The sequence below is a fragment of the Pectinophora gossypiella genome, chromosome 7 (genome assembly GCF_024362695.1).
Source record: "Pectinophora gossypiella chromosome 7, ilPecGoss1.1, whole genome shotgun sequence".
In the NCBI taxonomy this organism is placed as follows: Eukaryota; Metazoa; Arthropoda; class Insecta; order Lepidoptera; family Gelechiidae; genus Pectinophora; species Pectinophora gossypiella.
In genome coordinates this window covers 2,752,194-2,776,520 of record NC_065410.1, presented here as the reverse complement: position 1 = coordinate 2,776,520, position 24,327 = coordinate 2,752,194, and the positions used below count along the sequence as shown (strand labels likewise).

At 38.1% G+C, this 24,327-nt stretch overlaps 2 protein-coding genes across 2 annotated transcripts; one reads left to right on the top strand and one right to left on the bottom strand.

Annotated features, from left to right (window-relative positions):
- Positions 1 to 1,065: 1,065 nt before the first annotated feature.
- On the bottom strand, positions 1,066 to 18,516 carry LOC126368176 (chitooligosaccharidolytic beta-N-acetylglucosaminidase). Its single transcript, XM_050012065.1, has 16 exons — positions 18,415 to 18,516; positions 12,623 to 12,684; positions 10,362 to 10,501; positions 9,585 to 9,715; positions 9,081 to 9,186; positions 8,347 to 8,510; positions 6,992 to 7,100; positions 6,389 to 6,510; positions 5,686 to 5,820; positions 5,008 to 5,113; positions 4,584 to 4,759; positions 4,046 to 4,144; positions 3,655 to 3,775; positions 3,210 to 3,302; positions 2,499 to 2,646; positions 1,066 to 1,948 (listed from the first exon to the last, which is right to left on the bottom strand). Exons 2-16 carry the CDS (start codon positions 12,676 to 12,678, stop codon positions 1,870 to 1,872), a joined length of 1,785 nt encoding a protein of 594 aa, XP_049868022.1. The 5' UTR covers positions 12,679 to 12,684; positions 18,415 to 18,516; the 3' UTR covers positions 1,066 to 1,869.
- Positions 18,373 to 24,182, top strand: LOC126368220 (general transcription factor IIE subunit 2). The gene is made up of 6 exons (XM_050012124.1): positions 18,373 to 18,512; positions 19,966 to 20,070; positions 20,762 to 20,924; positions 21,239 to 21,348; positions 23,021 to 23,198; positions 23,904 to 24,182. The coding sequence occupies exons 1-6, from the start codon at positions 18,451 to 18,453 to the stop codon at positions 24,162 to 24,164; spliced, it is 879 nt and encodes a 292-aa protein (XP_049868081.1). The 5' UTR covers positions 18,373 to 18,450; the 3' UTR covers positions 24,165 to 24,182.
- Positions 24,183 to 24,327: the final 145 nt, after the last annotated feature.

The following is a 24,327-nucleotide window of genomic DNA, read 5'->3' as shown; positions in this document are numbered from 1 at the left end:
TAAGGCAGGTAGGTAATTACCTTATGTTAGTGCACAGACTAGGTACACTACACCACACATTTTCTTATATTTTAAAGCGAAGTTTGACGATGGGATGTACCTACCGATAAGTCATCATCATCTCCCTAGCATTATCCCGTTTTTCAGAGTCCGCTTACCTAACCTAAAGATTTAACAGGTCCGGTTTTTTACAGAAGCGACTGCCTGTCTGACGTTCCAACCCGCGAAGGAAAAACCAGCCCAATAAACACCTCACATACCTCCGAAAATGCATTTCTTGGAAATATGAGTTTCCTCACAATGTTTTCCTTCACCGCTGAACACGTGATAATCATTTATGATCCAAACATAAATTCGAAAACAAATTCGACAATCATTGGTTTAGCCCTGTGTTGGATTCTACCTGCGACCTCAAAGTAAGAGGCAAGCGTTCCACCAACTGGGCTACTTACCGATAAGTATTTGTCGGATTTCCAGCATAGAAATGCGTCTAAAAATAAATCTTTATTGCACAAACAACAAGAGAACGACAATGCTTAGACGTAATAACATCATGTGCAATTACATAAATACCGATAGCAACAACGGTTAATTAAACAGAGGTCCCCGAACTAGGCTAAGCCTATGCCTTCACTCACTAATTTAAGAACCACGCTCTTGTCGGTATAGCACTCTCCATGCTACTTTTTTAGGGAAAAGTAAGGCAGTGGTTTCCCTCTTCCGCCCCGCTGCACTCTGTCTGGGGCGAGTAAGATGGCGCCCAGAGTAGTCTATTTCAAAGCCTTACTAGGACTCCTGTCCTCCGCCTCTGAATAGTACTGACAGTTACTGCTGCCCTCTGTCAGGTTCCAGCTTACAGTCCCTGTGACTTGCTCCTTCTGTCCTGCATTACCGTACCGATGATTCCATCCCCGCCTCTGCAACCGTCGAGGTCTTCACCCGTATCCCTGGGGAAGCATGTATCTTAGGGAACCAATTAAGTAGATAGGTAATACAAATAATCCTTAATATAGATAGCCTTTATAATAATGGTCCAAAATGTCTATTTGATAAATTAAACAATGGTTTACATACTTAGAATATAATTTTTATTATGATTTTGACATTATTTCATAAGAACACGCGAAAAATACAAGTCCGAAAGCACAATGTGACAATGTACATTAAGAAATGTACTGAGTTCAATAACTTACATAACTATTGAGTAGGTATATTATTATATCAATTAATATACGTACTTAATCTACGTAACGTACTTGTAATCTCAGATAACAATCACATTTTCTTGCGTCATATTAAAAGTCATGTTAATTACTTATAGTAAATAGAGTGCTCATTAATGAAAAAGGTCACAATATCGTAATCACAGTAAATTACATGGAGAGTTCAAAAGCCTGTCTTCTGATTCAATGCAAAAATACAGGGTGACAGAGTGGTAGGGTGACGGAGTGGTAGGGTGACAGGGTGAGGTGAGGACAGTGGCGACAGTGTCATTGTTGACTATCGAATCAAACCTATACTAATCTACTTACGACTTTATGGAATATTTTATTCACTCTGGCCATCTATTGATGCATAAAGCTAAAGGACAGGGCATCCAATAGGAAGTCTTGCGCAATGTATACTTACCGCGGGTTTTGACCAATAGGCGCAGAGACTGGTGTCTCCGCAGATAAACGTCGTGCAGCTTAGTCGAAGCCCAGGAGATACTTCGCGTCGCGCGCGATATCGTAACCATGCAGACTTTGAACTCGTTTAAGACACTTTCGTTTTATTAAAGAAATTGAATAATGAGAAATGTAGTAAATAATAGAAAAAAATGTGCAGCTGTAGAACAGTTCCAGAGCTGCTATAGCGTTTATGTCTGTGTCAGCATAGTCCCTCGTTCTGATAGCACCACTCGGGCTGCAGCGTATCTGCCTGGATTCCCATACGGACAAGACGCTCTCTGAAAAAATAATTACAAATTATCATCCTCGTCTCATGTCGGTTTCGGAAGGCTCATAATCGCTAACATCATCAAACCTAGTATTAAGTATTCATAAGAATAAAAGACAATTAGAGCCATTACATATTTCTGACAATGATAAGATTTTAAAAGAACTGTCTTTGGATTCAAACTAAAATTAACTAGTATTTTAGGTCTGATAATTTTGCGCCTCTTCAATCATCAACCCTGGACTAGCTGGCAGTGAAAATAAAACATAAAACCCACAGCTGGAGTCCTTGGATTGTGCCAGTTTCAACATTTTGAACCATTATTTCGTTGATCATCTGCCATGAAGCTTTGGGACGGAAAGCAAGAGGGAAACCCTATATTTTCCTAAAAAAGTAGCACGGAGAATACTACACCGAAAACAACGTCAATCAGCAAAGTCACGTCAAAAAAAACTCATCAGTATTCTGTGCATCTTAGGTTGGACTTCGTATCATAGACGGTCACAATGCAGGGTCTGAAAAGGCCCAAACATCATGTATGTTTGTTAATTTTAAATCACCTGATGTGCAGCATTCGTTCTTCGGCTTCTTCCCACTTAGTCTCCGGTTCTGACCACAAACGCTCAGCCAAAGCCGCGGCCCTGGGCCACAGTCTTCCGTCTAATGCGGCAGTGTCAGCCTGCTCAGACCACAAAGCTGCTTCTCCACCTAAAATCATGACATAAGCTCACGACTACATCCCAACTGGGGTAGAGGTACATCCATTGCAAGATGAAAAGTACCCACTGGTTGAGCCAACTGTGTTAGGTAGGGTATAATTGAAGAACCAGTTGTCATAAGTGCGCTCGGAAGCGTTTCAATCTCGACATTTGGCAATGAATATTGGCACTAACGTTATAATATTATCTATCCGAAGTGCTCAAGATCAACAAGCGCTCACTATACTTTATTGGTGGATAATATTCAGATATTTTTTTTTTATGGTTTCCTTACCGAATGTCGTTATATGTATGTAATGAGGGACTTTCCAGACTAGGGTACCAAAAACAATGTACGTAGATGGCGTTGTACAGATTTTCCTTCATGGATAACAGACATACCTATGAATCTTTTATCTTTGTTTTTGGGTATAAATGATGACCCTTTTTATTACGTAGTAGGTAATGTACTGACAGAACAAAAATGGTATTTAGGTAATTAAATCTTATAACTTAGTAAACGTGTATGTGAATCGAATGCGAATTTATTGCGGATTTATTTATGCAACTTACCCAAAATTTGACTTTTGTAGCCGCCAGCGATCTCCCCTGGACTGTTATCATAAACCTTTTGCCATCCAATATACGGCGAACACCAGTTATTGCCTGCACATAAATATTTTCAGTTAGTATTTTATAGCTATACTTACCTATAAAAAATATTACTTTATCGTAAAATACACTGACTTCGGAAAAAATACGAGAATCATGTAATGTCATCTTTGATTATCGACTTTATTTTTGTGATCAAATTACTAGTACTGCCTATTCGAGCAAAGTTAACATGTTTTAAAGTATTAATCAAATTAAGCATTTAATTTACAAACAATCTTGCTGGCTAGGAGTGGCTGTAATGTTATATACATCTGCCTATTCGTGGTCTACTTCTTTGGGGATGCAAACTTGATAACATTTACTGCCAAGCGTTTTTTTTGTTTTAAGCTGTCCTGTAAATTACCTGAGCCAATCCAAGCACCAAACCCGCAGTCAAAATAAAGAGCGTCGTAGTTGGACATGATCAGCCGATATCCTTTTTCCAGTAAGATTTTGATCTGTGGGTCGACGCCCGTAGTCCATACCTGTGGAATCAGATGCAAAGATAAGAATGTATATTTCATATCATTGCTGAGATTGGTAACCATTGCTGCTTTAGCGACCGCTTTGATTTGCGAATTCACTAAATCGGCAAATATCCCCGATCCGCGGAGGTCCGTGTTGCTCTATGGCAAATCCGCAACGGACATTTCTATGGCAACACAAAGTCAACATTTTACACCTGCGTATAATAGCTCCTCGCTTCTTTTTAATTATAATTTTATTATAACAAACACACACATTTTAACACTTACTTGAATGATATAATCATCTTTGTTCAAATATTCCGACACGTGACTGTATTGTGTCAGCGTGCTTGTCCATAATATTAGCGGCAATTTCTTGCCGAAGGCCTGCAAAATGAACATCCATCAGATAGATATCTTTTACCATAATTTAAATTTTACAAACTTCTATATTCGCAGCATGCGGCTCGCAGATCGCGCGCGATGCGATAATTCTACCAGTACTTAGAATCGGTTTATTTTTTATCGCAGCGCATGTGATATACGGGGACTGGTTCGTTCATTTTGACCATTGCTCTGCTCGAATGGTAGTGAATTTAAAACTAATAATGCGTTCAGCGGCTTTACATCCCGTGCTCGTAAAAGTGGGGATTGTGTTAATTTATCTCCTCCTTACTATTTATTATGAGCTAATAAGATAACTCCATCACCGTATATATACACAGCTCCATCATGTTCATCATGTCCATCTTAGGACTCAATTACTTACTAAGTGTGCGAGTTGACTTTTCACGACTTGTGGTTCTTTGAACATGAATCATCTTACCTTGTATGCTTTATCTTGTGCCTTTGTTTGGAAATAATTCCAAAGCTTTAAGAAGCTGGTCTTGTCCAAACCCCATTTGTTGTTAGTCATGAATTTCTGTATCTCGGTAGAAGAGTTCCAGCAACTTTCACTGACTTCGTCACCTCCCATGTGGAACATATCAGTTTCGAATACCTCTGTAATACATTAAGTAAGTATTATTTATACATCCTTTGACTTTGTCATTTCTTTGAAGTAATATCTGCCCTTGTGTCACGGACTACGTTGACAAATACGCTGCATCTATTGGTGGAAACTCGAAACCCGTGGTTCTTATCGCGTCTATATAGAAAACAAGCGCCAAGTCACGAATTCTGATATGCAATATAAAGAAGAAAATACCTTATTATTTTATCTATAAATTCTTGATTATAAAGCTTGGTACCTGCCATATCCATATAAATATCCTCTAGATAATCGTAAACTTTATCCTTCGCGGGATTAAGTTGTCCACAGGGAGGTTCGACACAATAACTTCTCCATGGCTCCGCCTGAAAATTAGATGTTTAGTAAGTATAAATTCGCATTAAATATCTTTCTGTACAATTAGCTACTCAACATAAAGAGTGTACCTATAATAGGCACGTCTCTCTAGAGACAGATACCCGTAAATACACAATAAATCACTCATGCCTGACTGGACTATTGTTTATTTATTGTTGATCAATAGTGAGGTAGGAAAATATCAATCAACAAGCCCAGTGGGTTACAGGCTCTTTTTGAACTCTTATTAAGGTAATGAAAATAAATTTGACATTAGCAGCGCGCATTATATTGAGTGTCGAAGCACTCCAATAAATACTGCAAGCTTACTTTTATAAGCAAAACATAATGTAGGTATTGTTTGAATAAATAAATTGTGTTTATGTAGGTATTTATTTTTAATATTACCATGTTAAAATACCATGATTTAAGCAAATAAATGTTTACTGATTATTGATAGAATAAACGTAGCGAATGCTATCTACATAGATATAGACGTTGTACGGCTATTGGCGGAAGCCCGCGGTATAATTCGCACCGCGCGCGGTGCGGCTGCTGTGCCGCAAGGGCTGAATGATACCTTGAAGCAGACGGTGAGGTCAGTGTCCTGCCAGCCCTCGCCGACGTGCGCCGGCGCATCAAACTCTGGTAGAATACGAACACCTCTCTCCAGGCCATATTTGACAATATCCTTGATCGCTTTCTGTGTATACACCTGGAAAGAAAAACATTGAAAACTGAGAGTCGACTTGGAGAATCAGCGTTTACGAATCGCTATGGAATGGAGTTGTCATTATAACTTCCTCCGGCCAAGTAGTTAATGCCATTCGCGGCGGATCTACAATAAGTAAAACAAAGAGCAACTTCTGCCGCAGATTTGTCCATCTAGTCACTAATAGAGGGGCCACCTTTGCCCAGCAGTGGGGCGTATTTAGGCTGTTTATGTTTATGTGGCTGTTTAGGCTGTTTGTTTGTTTGTTGTTGTTTAACAGCCTAAATACGTCCCACTGCTGGGCACAGGCCGCCCCTCAATCAGCCGGAGGGGGTATGGGGGTATGAAAAAAACAGCTCTTAAAAAATAAATCTTAATATGACTAGATATATTGACTATTGTATACTTTTCCTTATAAGCTAAGCGTTTGCAAGTTATCTTCGAAATACTTGTGATTTTGCGCACCATTTCCGTCGAACATGCATTAGGTTAGGTATTGCATAAAATTTCGTTATCCGCCGTTTATGCGCCGTATGGGCAATATTGATAAGAATTATTTTTTTCGCCTTACCTTACTGGGCGAATATGCACCCAGTCTGGTCAATTCCGGTCTCTTGCCCGAGACAAATGGAAAACTGTGACTATCAGTAATATGCCAGTGGAATGTATTGAGTTTCACGGCAGCCATAGCCTCTGCAAAATTAAAAAGAAATCCTTTAAACGAAATTCTTTTTTTTTTTTTTTGAAGTAAGTAGATAACACATATTATACTACACTTTGACTTTTTTTGAGAAATTATAGATAGGAGATGCCTTTGGGCTAGCTTTACACTACATTTTTCTGCCACTTTTTGTTGGAGGTCAGGTATACACATACAGCACACATCTACTCACTGCCGCACACTCGTAAGAAAAAAATAACTTCTCTATAAACGCATATCTATATAGATCATAAATGATTATCACGTGCTCAGCGGTGAAGGAAAACATCTTGAGGAAACCCACATTCCCGAGAAATAACCTGTATTGGGCTGATTTTCCCTTCGCGGGTTGGAAGGTCAAACTAGCAGGCAGTCGCTTCTGTAAAAAACCGGACCTGTCAAATCTTCAGGTCAGGTAAGGTAAGACCCTGTGAAAAAAATATTTAAGGTTTAAATTATTTTTCCTCAACTTACCTATAGTAGATTTGATAGATTCAACGGAAAAGTAGTTCCTAGAAGTATCCAGAAGGATACCTCTGTATGGATATACTGGCTTATCACTAATGTTAACATCTCTCACGATCTGAAATTTTATAAAAAAAATAATAATTAAAATTAGAGATTTTCAGATAGAGCTTTAAGATTTATTTCTTGCTTTATATCCACTTATTTAAGTACTTATTAAAAACGTCATAGAGGGAAAATAGAAGGAAAGAGAGCTGACCAAATTGGAGATGTCCTTAGAAAACGTTTAGTAAGATCTATTGAACCCGCGCGGCGAGCGTGTATGAAACGATTGATGTGTGTAGTCTCTTCTTACCTCAATGGGAAAAAGGTATGATTATGTAAGGTTAATTAGGCAGGTAAGTAGGTACGTATATGATGATGGAAGCACGAACCAGCCGGATAAAACCAGAGTGAGATCTTCCATCGATAAAGTTTAGGTACAAAACGTAAAAAAAATCAAATGTTGTTTGTTGTCAGTCCGTGCAGGTCCGTGTTGCTTTATGTTGTCAAAGGTCCGTGGAGGTCTATGTTGCTCTATGTTGCCAAAGTATTGTTTAAATCCTCCTACTTAAGTGTACCTACAACCATAAAACTTAAATCTCCATTATCGCTTTTAGTGTGCTCGTAAAATGCTTATGAATTCTATGGTCTTCGGTTATCAAAATAGCACTATAGATAGCACTCATGAATAACGTAGGAGAAAAAAAATAAAAAGTCGGTATATTTATTGAACCATTTTTTAAAGTTAGCTCTATATTATAATAGTTTAGGTGCAGATTAGCACAGTAGGTAGGTAGTAGGTAGATAAGTACCTACTGAAATATCTGACAATACATTACAAAGATCAATGAACCCTAACCGGTTGTCGAATCTGCATGATAATAATCTACAGTGGTTATCGTAAGGACATTGACCAATAAACACCTTTCTAAATATAAACTTTGATTCTTTACCCGAATGCGCGACAAAAATGATGGCTTTGTCATATACCCAAATGAACTACCTTCAAATACATAATGACAAGTGAAAACGTAAAATTACAAAAATATCGGAAACCGCCTTAGGCCTAAACAGCTAACACATGTACCTATGGATGAAAGACTGAAATAAAAATGTTTTTTAGGCCTCAGAAAGGTTCCTAAATTGAATACCTTTACTCATAAAGCAACACGGACCTCCGCCAACCCCTTTACTTCGTTACTAGGTGTTTTTCTGAAACCCTAAATCTGTCATGGAGCCAGATTGAATTTCGTAATCACAATTCATCTAAATATCGCTGATGATGATGATGACAAATCCTAATAAACTATAATTTAACTTACCAATAGGTGATCTCTAATATCATCGTATACCACCAACTGTGACAAAGTCTCCAATCCATGACGGACTCCAAAGAATGTATTGCCGCTTATAGTGGCATTAATTCTATCGTTAGATGCCGCAGACACCCTCAGACCATAACTCTCATCCATGTCTAAAGAAAACTCTGCAATATAACAATATTAGTTATCATTGTCATCATACTTCTCTCAAGAAACACTATGCAATCCTTATCGTCAAAGTGATCGGGTCTACCTACGCGAGACGCTTTGGTGACCTGTCCATTCATCTTAGGACTTTATATCAAAAGTGCTCATTAGGGATTATATAGATACGAATAAATTAATCAAAGTGGCAACTTTGTAAAATAATACAGACTAAAATCAAATTAATGAACGCGAATTTACATAGACAGCATTTTTGGTCCTCTTTGGTCATGTGCAGTCACTCAAGTTTTCGGTAAAAACGTGAAATATTACGATACATTCTGATTAAAATTTCAAGAAAATGTTCCTCTTAAGTCGAATGTCATAATTTCTAAGTATAAGTAGCCATTGAGACTCGTTTCTGTCTTGTATAAGGATAATGAACTGATTGGTATGCGAACGCATGGAACTGCTTATACACAGGTACTGCAATATACAGGTACTTAAGTACTTACAATACAATATGATACCTATGTCAGAGTCAAGGCATAGCAATTTGTTCAAGGCCCGAAGAATGAAGTCATACTAACCTGCCATGTCAGGGTTTTCATTTACGAGGTATACATCCAGAGCTTTGCCAGTTGCAACTGGTGTCAATCCACTGGGAATTGCCAACCTGACCAGACTTTCGAATCTCTGAAAATAAATCCATTGTTGAAAGAAAGAAAGATATTGTCTTCGGCAATCCTTGTCCAGACAATTGAAGAGCGTTGAGGGCTCTCACCCACCGCAAAAAATATGTCAACACTCTTGAACCACGTCCATCTGGGGTACTCATCGTCCAGTCAGGGCGTCGTCTGAGACGATTATTTTTAGAGAACCGGTCCAGAGTAGGCCGATTGCGATAAGCGCTGAAGGAAATTACTTCGACCACTGTTTTCCTGTTCCTGGGCTCTAAAGCGAGCTAATCGACCGCCTCTACGGTTAGAGACATTGGTCAAGCGAAACCCACGATATTAGTCGAGTCTTGTTAAAGTCGAAATGTGGATAGCAAGCGCCAATAACAGTCATCAGCATAATATAGAGTTACGCACCTCTCCAGCAGCGTCCATCAAATCATTAGACTTTCCTGATTTCTCGATGTGCACTTTGATTTTGTTTACATTCAACTTGGATAAAAAGTTGCCGAGGTCTGTCGACCCGGTCGGGATCGGCCATAGGAGACCTAAAAATGAAATATTGTCAGAGAGGTTCAAACTGTACGCAGACGGTAGGCCTACAACGGTTGTAGTATAACCTCCATGGTCTAGTGGTTAGAGCGTTTGTCTCACGATCTGGAGGCCCGGGTTCGATTCCTGATGGGGACAATGTCAAAATCACTTTGTGAGACGGTCTTTTGTTTCGTAAGGACTTTTCAGGCTTGAATCACCTGATTGTGTGAAAAAGTAAGATGATTCCGTGCTTCGGATGGCGTTGGTCCCGGCTATTAGCCGTAAAAATACCTCCACCAACCTGCAGTGGAGCAGCGTGGTGGAGTATGCTCCATACCCCTTCCGGCTGGCCTGTGCCCAGCAGTGGGACGTATAGGCTGTTTATGAGTAGGCCTACACGATATAAAGCGTTTACGGGGCTGGTATTTTTTGTAATATTTGGGTTTCCAAAAATGCGGCTCGTTTCAGCTCCCGCTCTGGTACCACCTGTTTGTCCCCACCTACTGAGCTTCAATATTTTTCTACATTCTCTGTGGTATAAGGAGATCGGGTCCAAAGAAAGGAACTCCTATCGTGGTGGTTTACCAACCCGCAGTTGAACAGCGTGTTTGAGTCAGCACCGGCTGTTTATATTACGGTATAAAATATTTATGTATTTACCATGGTCATTGCAGAACATTTTACATGCCTCTAAGCTGAGAGCGGGCTCTGCGCTTTTGGGATCGTTGCGTATTTTTTTACATTTTCCATCTTCACACTGCCATTTCCATACAATTGATTCGTTTGCGTTGCTGACCCCGCTAAAACAATAATTTTGTGTATTGGTATTTCGTACATTTTTATAAAATAAATAAATTCAGCTTATCAACGCACTGTTTGGGCAAGTGGGTACGTACTCATGTTACAGCACAGACTAAAATTTATAAAATAATATGAAAACTAAAAATGCCTTAACTTCCTGGGTACAGTAGGTCTGTAAAATCGATAAGGATTTATATATATGGACTATACAGGTGTTAGTGACATCGTAACGAAAACTTTGAGGGGTGGTTCAGGCCATGATTCTGAGTTGATATCAAGTAGAAATTTCCGTCGCAAAAGTATGGATTGGAAAATAATTAAAAAGAAAAGAAAAATTTTCATGAATTTTTTGACACGAAATTCCACTTGATATCAACTTAGAATCATGGTCTGAACCATCCCCCTCAGTATTCGTTACGGTGTCACTAACACCCATACCTACTTATATGGCTACCGTATGTACTTGTACGGGGTGTAAGTGTCATCGTAACGAATACTGAGAGGGATGATTCATCTAATTATTCTGAGTTAATATCAAGTGGAATTTTCCATCGCAAAAGTATAGAATTGAAAATAATTTAAAAAAAACTAAAAAAAACATGAATTTTGCGACGGAAAATTCCACTTGATTTTAACTCAGAATCATGGTCTGAATCAACCCCCTCATTATTCGTTACGATGTCACTAACACCCTAGTTAACCTATCACCTTGCGGTTCATCGTTCCATCAAAACTTCAATACCAAGAGTGGTTTAATCGTCCAGAGACCTGGATACGCGAATTGTAAATTGACACTAAATGGACACTCGCAGGTAAGAATTACAATCATCGGACAATAAGTAATTAACCACTTGTTACAATTAGTGCTTCAAACTGCAAACAACAAACGCACAACGCAACTCAGAGCATTAAAAATGTAAAAAACTGTATGTAATTGTAACGGTACGAACTTCGGTTCAGGGTATTTATTGTTAAGAAGAATATATCGGAGACAATCAGCCCAAAGTGACATCCTGTGCTAATTGTTGGCAATTAGTAGGTCCTACTGGATAGTTTCATGCCGCATGTGATACGGGGCACGTTGTAAAGCGAGTTTACAAACCTTTTTTTAACGTGACTTATTGCAGTTTGGCTCAGATTCAGATGGCATTAACTAGGTACTTGGCAGGACAAATAATAGGAAGCGCTGAGGGCTCTCACTCGGCACAAAATTCAAGACAACAGGACATTGTGTGAGAGGATTATGGTGGAAAGAATTCGTCGACCTTAGCGGGCCGATAGACGCCGAATGAAGGATAATGACGACCATGCCGGCGAAATGTTTCTTTTCGCTAGCTAATTGGCCGCCTCTATGGATAGAGTACTTAATCAGATTGTCAGGATTGTAGGTATGAGTGGTTGAGCGTTGTGCTCACGATCCGGAGGTCCCAGGTTCGAATCCCGGTGGAAACATATCACAAAAAATACTTTGTGATCCCTAGTTTGGTTACAACCTGATTGGCCAAAAAGTAAAAAAAGAACGTGCTTCGGAAGGCACGTTAAGCCGTTGGTCCCGGTTATTACTTACTGATGTAAGTACGTAGTCGTTACATGAGTCATGTCAGGGGCCTATGGCGGCTCAGTAATAACCCAAACACCAGGGCTGATGGGGTTGGTAATTCACCTCACAATCCACACGATAGAAGAAGAGATACAATATTTTTCAGTAAAATTTACGAACCGGTAAGTTTGACGTTTGACAATTAAGATGGGTAAATACAAATAGAGAATGCTAAGTGATTGACTTAAGTAATTCGTTAAATACCAACTAAATATTGAACCAATTATATAATCATTACGAAATCGTTATGAGCAAAACTACTGGCTAAGCGATAAATACGCCGATTCCATTAGATCCTGTATCGCGTCGCGCGCGATATGCTTGCTGTAAGCTATGGAGGCGTATTATCTAGTTTTCAACTCGTGCCTACATAAGGACGTACCTATATGTTTCGTAGAGAGTAAAATATTGCGGTAAGTAGTTAAAGATATTTATGTATTTTGTGCTTAATTGTAGTAAATATCTGTGATTTAATAAACATTTTTTTATTTATTTATTTTTTTATTAAACGACAACTTACCTATTCCACACTACCACTAAACAAGCTGTAAATACGTAGAACCCGTCGAGCCACATTATTACCTGTGAATAAAAAATGTATTTTTTATTAGATCTACCATATCAGCTATGAATACATTATTAATATTGCAACTATGAATATTGGTGTACTAAAATGAAAATTGATTCAGCACTCTCAAAAAAAAAATGATGCCCAAATGCGCAGTATGACTGTTATAGAAATGGAGGTTGGGAATATAATATTATAATATTATTTTTTATTATTAGGTACTTATACCTAATAACTACTCAAAATTCAATTAAATCTAATGAAAAAGTCTTACTAGTATGTACCAAACCAATGTTTTCAACTAAGTAATAGTTTTTTTTACATAACTTAGGTACTGTAGGTATGCCTCAGATGTCGTTAACTACTCTTGGGCGGACAAGTACGGAGTACTAAGGACTATCACCCCCGGTAGAAAATTTAAGACAACAGGTCCGAGGATGCCCAGATGGGCACAAAACTCGACTCAGGGGGACATTTTTTTCAAGAACATCTAGGGCCCTGTGGCGAGGTTTTTGTTGCATATTCTTTTCCCCGGCTATACTTATAGGTTGTGAGAAACTGTAGTTGCGACGTTTGTTATGTAAAAAAATGACGAGTCAAAGTGTAACTATGTTCCTACTGAATAAAGATATTTTTGAATTTGAATCAACATTTTTAGTAAGTAGAGGCTGTTAGCGATAAGCTCTGAAAGAGGTCTAACCTATTGCAAAATTCACACTGCCCACGCCGGCGGCGTCGGTATCAGGATCCTAAACTATGATGTACCGTTCCTGGGAATGTGCCTACTTTGGGAACGTTCCTCGGCAGAAGGCGCAAAACTTACGTAAAAACTAACCTTTTTTGTGTGTGTGTGTGTGTGTATGTGTTAGAATTTGGGGGTGTATGTGTGTGTGCCTGCTTAACTTGTATGTTAGTTTTGTAGGCATTTGGATCAGGACTAATATCTATCGCATTGCCGTCCATCCCGGAGATCCTGTTTGAGTGGTTCGGGCCCCCGCCCTTACCACTCACGGTCTCCAGTGTCCCCTTTCAGTCGCCTTTTACGACAGGCAGGGGGTACCGTAGCCCTATTCTTGCGCCCGGAACTACAGGGCGGACGTAAAAACTAACCTAACCTAACCCAACCTTTATGCAGATAAGACCAGTGTACGAGAAAGAACATTTTTAAATATAAAAGAAGCTAGTGTCCTTTAACGCGAATATTCCCTCTTTGGCAACAATCCCGGGAGTTCCCGGGAATGTACCGTTGCACATCACTGGTCCTGAAGTTACCTAAGGGAAGTGTATGATGTCGCGAGCCGATAGGCCGCCTCTATGGCTCGAGTAATCGGGTTGTCAGGCTTCGATGTTAATTTTCAGCCATTCCTTGTAAGTAGGCATTTATATCTCAAGTGGATTTTGATAAAGGTTTAACTAATATTTAAGATAGAAGTCAGATAAGTGCTGAACAAAGCGTCGTATCCTACGTTGTATCAAAATAAATTCAGTGAAAAGTAAAAGGAAAATTTAAGTACCGATCGCATAGAATAGAGGGGGGCCAACTTTGACAAATATCTACATAGTAACTAGTAAGTTTGACATATTTTTAAATATAGGTTTGTAGTTAATGTACTAATCAAATCTGACTGATCTGTCTAGTTAATAATTAGTGTGTTATATTTTTACCGGCCGAATTACAAACTGGAACTATTGCAAGAAAGTAGATAAACAAGAGTTAGGATGCCTGAGAGTAACATATATTTGTTTTCTCTTAATTTATATTAAGTATGTAAAATAAACAAATAATCTGGAAATACAAATAGCGATTAAAAAAATAGCGATTGGAAAATAACATACCGCGGTGTACGTCCGTTCGTGTACGTCCGCTCGCTTTCGGCCACAGGATAAATACTTGTGACGAGACAACAACTCGCACGAAGTATTGAGCGAGAGCGGATCTAGGGATACTTTTTAGGGGGGCATTAACAGTGATGTACCGTTCTGTGGAATGTCCCCACTTTGAGAACGTTCCGTGTTAAATATGGCAACACTTTACCATAATGTCAAACTATGTGACGTTTTTACTTCTTCCTATTATCTCTCTGCAACCATGTCTGTCTGTCATACATCGATATTTTCATTCTCTCTCAATGTAATATCATATTAATGAATCCAAAACCTCAATACAATTTCGTTATATATTTATGACGTGTTAACAATAGTGTTTACAAAGATAATACAGTATTCATCTGTGAAGCCATGCTGTTTTAATGCTTACACCAACCAGCTATTATACCCAGCAGTATAGAAAGAGAGATTCTTTAACCTAATCGTTAGGCAGATAAGAGCTGAGTACAAGAAAGAACTATTCGAAAAATAAAAACGGCCAATGTCCTTACTATTAAAGAGTTTTTACAACGGGAACATTCCCACTTTGGGAATATTCCCAGGAACGCCACATCACTGGCCATTAAGGTGTTACTAGATACAAATATATTGTAAAACAAAGAAGTGAAGTGTATTTAGAGCAAATAATGAATACTACCGAATAATCGTGTCCACTCTATTCAACATTTTTTTTTTTCCTCTAAAACCACAATCTTCATCTCCCTAGCGTCACCCCGTTCCTGGCGAGGTCCGCTTAACTAACCTGAAGACTTGATAGATCCAGTTTTTTTCAGAAGGCTGCCTTTCTGAGCTTCCAACCCGAAGGAAAAAAACAAGTTAGGTTCCACCTCCGAAACACATTTGTCGAGTATGTGGGTTTCCTCACGATGGTTTCTTTCTACCGCTGAGTACCTGATAGTCATTTTAAGATCCAAAATATCCAAACATGAATTCGAAAATCATTAGTTTAGGCTCATGCTGGGATTCAAACCTGCAAGTTCCCAGTGAGAGTCAAGCATTTTCCTAACTGGGGTTCCACGGCTCATTTATGTATTTACGAGTTATTTATCGCCACTAATTGCAATATGGCCTGCCTGACCCCCTCACTCCCTCCCTGGGTCCGTGCCTGGTAATGAGATCCAAACTCGTTTTCGCGGTCGTTGTCGGCGATATTATGATTCAAATGTTTCTTAATGTCATTAAGCCTAACAATAGATACTGGTATTCTGTCTCCGTGTCGCTTATGAATAATTTAAATTATTATTGGGAAAACACATTATTATTATATTATTGCACCTTTATATTTATTTTCAAGCTGTAACGAAGTTGGTAGGTACGCTATTGAAATTCAGTGACACGCACCTACGAATGATTTGATTCGCCGCGTTCGGTCGCCAACTGAAACTTTCTTATCGATTAACACGAGGTTCTTTATTATGTATGACCATAGTGTATGACCGTAAGGTTCATTAGTAGGTCTTAGAGGTAGGTACATTAACACGAGATCGAAATTTTTTCTGTAACTATAGGTAACCATGTAACCTGGATTGGGTTGGTTTCCCCTTCGCGTGTTGGAAGGTCAGACAGTCCCTTCTGTAAAAAACCGGACCTGTCAAATCTTCAGGTTAGGTAAGCGGACCTTGTGAAAAACCGGATAATGCTAGAGAGATGATGATGATCATATGTAACCATGTGACTACGAAAGAGACGAGAGATATATCAATCTAAATAAGTACTTATACTGCATACATACAGGGTATCTTTACTTATACTTTTATATGCGCAAATGTCAAATTGCAATATTGCTTTCTTAGATGAATTGCTTCGATGTGGCCATTTTATCCCCCCTGGCCACTAGAGTACCAAAAGACAACAGCTTATATTTGACATTTCAGGCTGATCAACCGATTGTCCGAAATAATGATCTGTGCTTTGGAGGGCACGTTAAGCAGTCGGTCTCGACTATTATTTACTTAAAAGCATGTAGTCGTTGCACGAGGCATGTCAGGGGCCTTTGGCGGCTCAATAGTACCTTAAGTATCTGACCCTGACACCAGGTTTGATGAGGTCGACCATTGGTCCCACAACCAGTGATGCTTTAGAAACATTCCCAAGTACTTCATTAGATAACCTTTAGGCAAATAAGATCAGAGTGCAAGAAAGAACAATTTGAAAAAGAAAAGCATTTTAGTATTAAAGAGTTTTTACAATGGGAACATTCCCACTTTGGGAATATCACTCTCACAACCCACACGAGAGAAGAATAAGAGAAGTAGATACAACATTGACTGTCAGGGCGCAAAATGAATATTATCTTGTTGTAATGTAATGGACTCACTTCGCGACGGTCAATTGTTTTTGTTTTAGGTTAAGTTTTAAATTACGAAAGAAAATATTTTTCCGATAGTCGGGTTTTAGTTTTAAAAGTTTATGTTGTAACAATTTATTACTATTTGGTAGATTTTTTTTATAATATCAACACTAAATAATTTTAAGCCAAGTTTTAGGCTTTTCGGCGGGAAACGGGAACGGGACAGTTGCTTTCTTCATTGAGTAATCTAAATAATTAATACGAAGTGGTGTTTTGTGGTTAATGATCGCATTAAGTTAGTCGGAAGACATTCGCGAGTGTTATTATATTGGAGTATTCAATGAACAAAGTGTATCTGCCTATTTTCGCTTCGTGCCGGGAAGCCGCTTCATAACTCAAAAGTTTATGCGGACTTTTGAGTTAATTCGTTTGGGGTTCGGAGTAGGAGTCTACTCCGAGGGTGGGGGCTTAGGTTTCATCATCATCACCTTTCATCATTTCATTAATCATCAAGAAAAAAAATACGTCAGACATGGCTGTATGGGCATAGTTCCCTTTGCCTTACCCTTCGGGGAAAACCAAAACAAAAAAAAAATAAGCCAAGTTTTAAGCATTAGGTATTTGGCCCAAACCTTTAAAAAAACTAGAAATAATATGATACACGGATTTACTTCTAATATTTACTAACAAATCAGACGCTAGCTAAATTATCTAAGAATATAACAAAAAAGGGAAAATAGGCTGTATGGCTGTTCTGTTCGTTGCCTTCCTTTTTAGGAAAGTTATAAAAACAACTACCTATCAACTAGCGATGGGTCGTTATCGGTTTTTGAGATAACGTAACGTAAGCGTTATGTGATTTCCAATAACTAGTTTCTTAACTAGTGATTTTTATAACTAGTTATTTTCACAACGTTCTGAAGCAAACGTGATAATTGTAACGTAAAATCGTTTGGTTAGGTAGCAGTATAACTTAATTCTTCTTCACGCACACGTATCGTGTATCAGTAAAACATATACTTGTTTCATTCACACTTACGCTCGTGTTTCATTTAATACACGAAAGAAAGGATCGATTTTGTTGCGATCCTTTTTTTTAGGCGCGTTTTACATTACTCGTTTTACTCCTTTACGTTGTCAAAGCTATGTGTAAGGTGGTCAATGTAAAACGTCGTTTTCATCTTGTCATTACGAATATTGTAAAACCAGTGATTTTGCGTGAGTAGTGAAAGTAGCCAAACATCGACGCTATGCCTTAAACATAAGAGTGAATTCGATTTAACTTTATGGCGTTGTGATTAAAAGAGTTATTGAAGACTGATGCCTATTTCGATCGTTTAAATGGCGTTATGAATATCACTAGTTTTTGTTGTAGTGGAAAACGAGTGATCACTGTTCGAGCTCGTAACTGCATAAATAACCAGTTATGGTTAATAACGCCCATCGCTACTATCAACTTGACATTTGCAATTTTTTTTCTAAGGAGAAAGAAAAATAATTGATCCATTTCGCGAAGCATAATGAAATAGTCATTGGTAATAGATAGTTGTTTACAGAATAATCTTACTTTTCGTGGGTTCCTTTAGCGTTATATCTAATAAACATGGATCCGGCTTTGCTACGGGAACGGGAGGCTTTCAAGAAAAAGGCACTTGCAACTCCAAGGTACACATACTCGCACCACTTGTATATTTATACTGCTTGACAACTATAAAAACAAACCGTCAGTCGCGACGGTCCCCCCGCTGCTGTTAGCTCGAACAGCGCAAGACCAAAGTTAAGAAGTGAATAGGAGGGGGACTAGAAATTAACTGGAGACTTGTCTAGCTAGACACAGTCATTTATATGAACTTTCTCTTCTACGTGTTCTTTTTTCTACGTGTTTAACTCAATCGCATTATGAGAACGAACAATCCTTTTGTTTTATTATACCACCAGGCTTGTTTTAACTCCCAATATGAAAATAAATATCTGAATAACATATATAACTTGTTTATTTGCCATAGTCACGTGCAATGAAAGTGGTTTATATCGCATTTCGAATTTTAATTTAACATAAATAACCCACATACCTACCACACATACCCACATAACATACATAGTGCAACTGCTCCATTTGCACTAACTGACTATCCTCAGTCCTCACTAAAAGTCCAACTACACCCTACTATCATTATCATCATCAGCCCATTATTACTCTACTATAGGTATATATAAAAGCTGTTTGTTTTCAACTATAAGTTACCATACAGGCACATGCCCGAGGGGGCAACTTAGACTAACATGAAAGTATTCTTAATAACTATAATAAATTATGATACTACCCTTATCAAACATTATTATTCTTAATCTAAACTTTCATGAGCTTGTATAGAGTATTTATTATATTAACTTTAGTTTACTTATATTTGATTCTTGTTACACCATCCCCCATTCCAAGTGTAGTAAATGTTTATTTCCTGGTAGCGGTTGCCTGGAAGAAATTGCTCAAGAGCAATAAGGCCGCCCCAGTTGTACTGTATCCATGTGTTATGTCTGATTGTTGAAATTAAGTTTTGTGCAATAAAGTGTATTTGATTTGATTATATTTTTTTAACTATCCTACAACCTGAACACAGGAATAAAATAACCAACTCACAGGGCTCCCTCTATCATCATTTTAACTACATTGTTAACTTTTATTTCTAAATTTTTTACTATCTATCAATCAATATCATAGCACACAACACTATTGATATTGAACAATACTTGAGAAGATCTTGGTTGAATCACAGATAACTAAAATCATTATTATGTATGTATATGTAGATAATATGACTAAAAGCTTGTCCAAATGTACCTAATTAATGACAATAGTTTAGCTAAAGAGCTAAATTAGAGGAATTGATAAATAAAGTTAATCATTTTTTTCAGGAGTTAAAAAAATTGATGGTAATAGAATCTTTATTAAGAAAATTATTCCTTACACCTTTCAATAAAATTAGTTAAAAATATATATTTTTTTTATATTTGTTCTCTATTTATTTCTGCAATAATGAGGACTACTATACTAAGTTATAATGAAATAAAAAAAAATGTTAAGTAGTTTCTATTTATAGTGAATTTTAATATTTTCCAGTATTGAAAAGAAGAAAAGAGATGATTCACAGTTCAAAGATGACAGCAAGAAGAAATCGAAATCTTCCAGCTCAGTCAACTCAGCACCGAAGCTGGATGCCTCGACGTAAGTATACATTCAAACAACTATTTACCATTATATGAGAGGACTGATAGATCCAGCCATTTCAGGTATTATGCAAAATAGGCGCCCAGACATCCAGTTTCGGAAAACGGCCCACATATACCAATAGCAACTATTATCCAGAGCAATCAGAAGATAATTTGCAGCTACCCTTAATGGGTTTTCGATCACCATTGTCCATATATTTCTTCATATTTATTTATTTAAATAGATATATCAATAGTACACATATTGTAATGCTATAAAATACAATCTCAAGGTAATGTTTGAATATGGGTCCCAATTAAATTGTGTACCAAAAAAAGTTTTCATGATACTTGGAAAAATAAACTCCTTTTTCTCTCTCAGTCAGCATAGAATAGACTAGTTTCGAACTAGACAAATCAGTTACTTTTTCCTAAACGTCTAAACACGAAATTACTGTAAAAATACACTGTGACGTTATAGAAAATGTGATAAAATATCGAACTTATTATTACATTTGTCTGGATTGAAATTCATAAATAAGTTAATAGATAAAATAGAAAAGAATTTGTTACTTTTAAATCTGTCTTTATTGAATTTTAAATAAAAATCTTAAAAAATGAATACTAATATTCAGAATTTAATAATTTATCTTTGACCTAGGATACTACCCAATTATTGCTTTTAAGACTTATAATAATATTTCCAGATACAAAACTATGTCAGGCAGTTCATCATACCGGTTCGGAGTACTGGCTAGGATCGTGAGACACATGAGAGCTCGCCATCAAGACGGAGATGACCATCCCCTCACCTTGGACGAAGTCTTGGACGAGACTAATCAGCTAGACGTTGGAAATAAAGTCAAGCAGGTTTGTTGGCTTAACTTCTCTGGTATTTCATAAAGGATTAAAAGAAAAACGTAATATGCATTGAACTGTGTATTTTTAAAATTAGCGTAGCGCCGAATATTTCGTTTGGTATTCGGCACGAAAACCGAATATTCGACATACGTGTTTAATCGAATATTTGGTTTTGGTGTCGCACATGTTCGGTATAATTTCTTCATGTCAAAATAGAAAGAAAATAAAGATTTTTTACAGAAATCAAATCCGAAAGTTACTCCATACAAGTTAGGTTTTATTATCTCTATTATATTTATGTATACTCTGTATATTTTTTTCAGTGGCTACAAACAGAAGCTTTACAAAACAATCCCAAAATAGAATGTACGCCAGATGGAAAATATAATTTTAAGCCTGTATATAAAATTAAAGATAAGAAATCATTGCTCAGGTGAGTAAAATTTATTTTAAGGCTAATAAAGTGCAGACACATCCTAATTTTATTTTAAGTTATAGGTAATCTACCTGTCTGTTTCTTATCCGCCGAAAAAGATAGGGACGGATCATTGACACCTGTCAGTTTTAAAATGAATGAGTGAATGAAATTAACCTGGACAGATCAAATAGACATCTCGCTCGTCAACTTAACGAGGGACTTTCAAGGCTACGATCCCAAAAAATAATAGATTGCGCTGTCCAGATTTCACGTGATAATTACCCATTTTCTCATTACTCTGATGTAATAGCAGAAGCATATATAAAAATAATTGTTGCTTGATATTTGGATCTGATTATGTAGAATTATGTTGCTACCTAGCTAGGTATATTGCTTCTGTTTATTTTGATCAAAATATTAATGGGTGGTGGTGAGAGGAGCTCGGTGGCGCAGCGGTTAATGCGTTCGGTCTGCGATTGTTGAAGTTAAGCAACTTCGGCAAAGGCCGGTCATAGGATGGGTGACCACAAAAAAAAATAGTTTTCATCTCGAGCTCCTCTGTGCTTCGGAAGGCACGTTAAGCCGTTGGTCCCGGCTGCATTAGCAGTCGTTAATAACCATCAATCCGCACTGGGCCCGCGTGATGGTTTAAGGCCCGATCTCCATCCATCCATAGGGAAGGCCCGTGCCCCAGCAGTGGGGACGTTAATGGGCTGATGATGATGATTAATAGGTGGAAGATGTGTTGTGCCTGGGTGTAATAACAAGGGTCATCATTTATACCCTAAAACAAATATAAAAGATGCATATGTCTGTTATCCATGAAATTAGAAGGTTAAACGAAAAATCTGTACAAGGCTTGTTTAATAATATCTGCCTATAGCGGTAGCTACTAGCTATATCCTTAAGATTTTTGTTTATGGTATAAGTATAGTACCCCGATGATTGCGCTTTCTCTACCCCGCAACACGTTTTCTATCACAGAACGCGGCACAGCTGTCGCGGGCAATCTATACCAGTGAGATTGTGGTCGACAGTCAATACTGATTAAACGTGACTAAGTAGAACGAGCAAAAACCACTCATAAAAAAACTAAAGGTCAATAAGTGACAGTCGAATATTGTCAATAAACAAACATTACACAGGGCTCCGTTACAATGTGCGTAAAGTCATCGCCAATTTAAGAGCCACGCTCTTGTCAAAGTAGCATTCTCCATGCTACTTTTTAGGGAAAAATAGGGCAGTGGTGTCCCTCTTGCCTTCCGCCCCGCAGTACTCTGTCTGACGCGAGTGCAATGGCGCTCAGAGTCTATTTCAAAGCCGTACTAGGACTCCTTTCCTCCGCCTCTGAATAGTACTGACAGTTACTGCTGCCGTCTATCAGGTTCCAGGTTACAGTCGCTGTGGCATAAGTACAAACTTAGATATAGTGATACATAAAAACTACCAGAAATCCGGACGATTATGTCGAATGCCTTTTACGTAACGTAAAGCATCTTTATATGCCTAAGATGGGGCGTAACCGTGGTTACCATAGATACGCCCCACCAATTTTCTATTAGACTACACGATCCTGATCGGCAAGCCCGTGACCTTGACGCATCTGGCACGATGGATTGGCAAGCGTAATTAGCGCTTTTGTCAACGTAGTACTATTATTTATTCTGTGGTTTTGTTCTCCTTACAGATTGTTAAAACAGCAAGACTTGAAAGGTTTAGGTGGCATATTGCTTGAAGATGTTCAGGAATCTCTTCCTCATTGCGAGAAGGCACTCAAGAATTTAGCGAATGAGATCTTGTACATCACACGACCCACAGATAAGAAGAAAATACTCTTCTATAATGACAAGACTGCTACTTTAGACGTAAGTTTACAGTCAGATTAACACCTATAAGTAGTAGCAAGGCCTACCCAGTGTCATTTTTTTTTTAATTTCGTGACGCCCCTTTATAATTATTTATTTCCTTAAATATTAATGTAACTTTAAAACCCTTGGCTCTACATGGAATGAACTTGTGGGTTTTACATGGAGTCTAAAAGAAAGTCATGGAGTTCCATTTGTACGAAAAGTACAATTTCGTATAGTCATACTGGTGCCGATTCTGGCAGGACAAACACATACTTAATTGTAACTTATTTGCCACTTCCATTACTAGCTCTAACTCTTTCTTGTACTTATCCTAAGAAAGCACAGCTCTATTTTCAACGGTCAACTAAAGTCAATTTAAGATTTTTTTTGCCAGACGCACCCCTATTTTGTTTTACAAAACTACGTCATCTTGAAAAAATGGCGCCTGAAATCGGTTTCGGTATATCGACCTTTGCAAAAAGATTTTATATAATTAAGTTGCTTTTCCTATAATATTTTTAACTGGACTAAGGCGGCTACGGAATGGTGACCAAGGAATGGTATACGATATCGAGGCTGACCACCAGCCCGATGGTCGGATGATATTGTGAGGTACGTAGGAAAGCAGTGAATGAGACTTGCACAGGACCGGAAAGGATGGCGTGAAAGTGAGGTGTACACCCAGCAGTGGCCTGTTATATAGTATTGTGTTGTTCTCAGGTTGACGACGAATTTGTGAAGCTATGGCGAGCTACAGCGGTAGACGCGATGGACGATGCTAAAATAGAGGAGTACCTGGAAAAGCAAGGAATTAAATCTATGCAAGACCACGGCCCGAGGAAGCCCGTCGTCCCAAAGAGAAAGAAAGTATCCCAGAAACGGCGACAGTTCAAGAAACCTCGCGACAACGAGCACTTGGCGGATGTACTAGAAACTTACGAAGACAATACTTTGACCCAGAAAGGCGTCAGTATAAAATAAATGACTTATATAGACATACTCGAGTATTTCTTGTTATCCACAGCGGTATGAGAAGTAATGCAGACGTGTTGCTTTTGTAGAAAGTAATATCCGTTTATGCAGTCAGTGCACTATAGTCCGGCAATCTCGTGCGCGACCCTCCTGCGGGGCGACAGACGGTGGC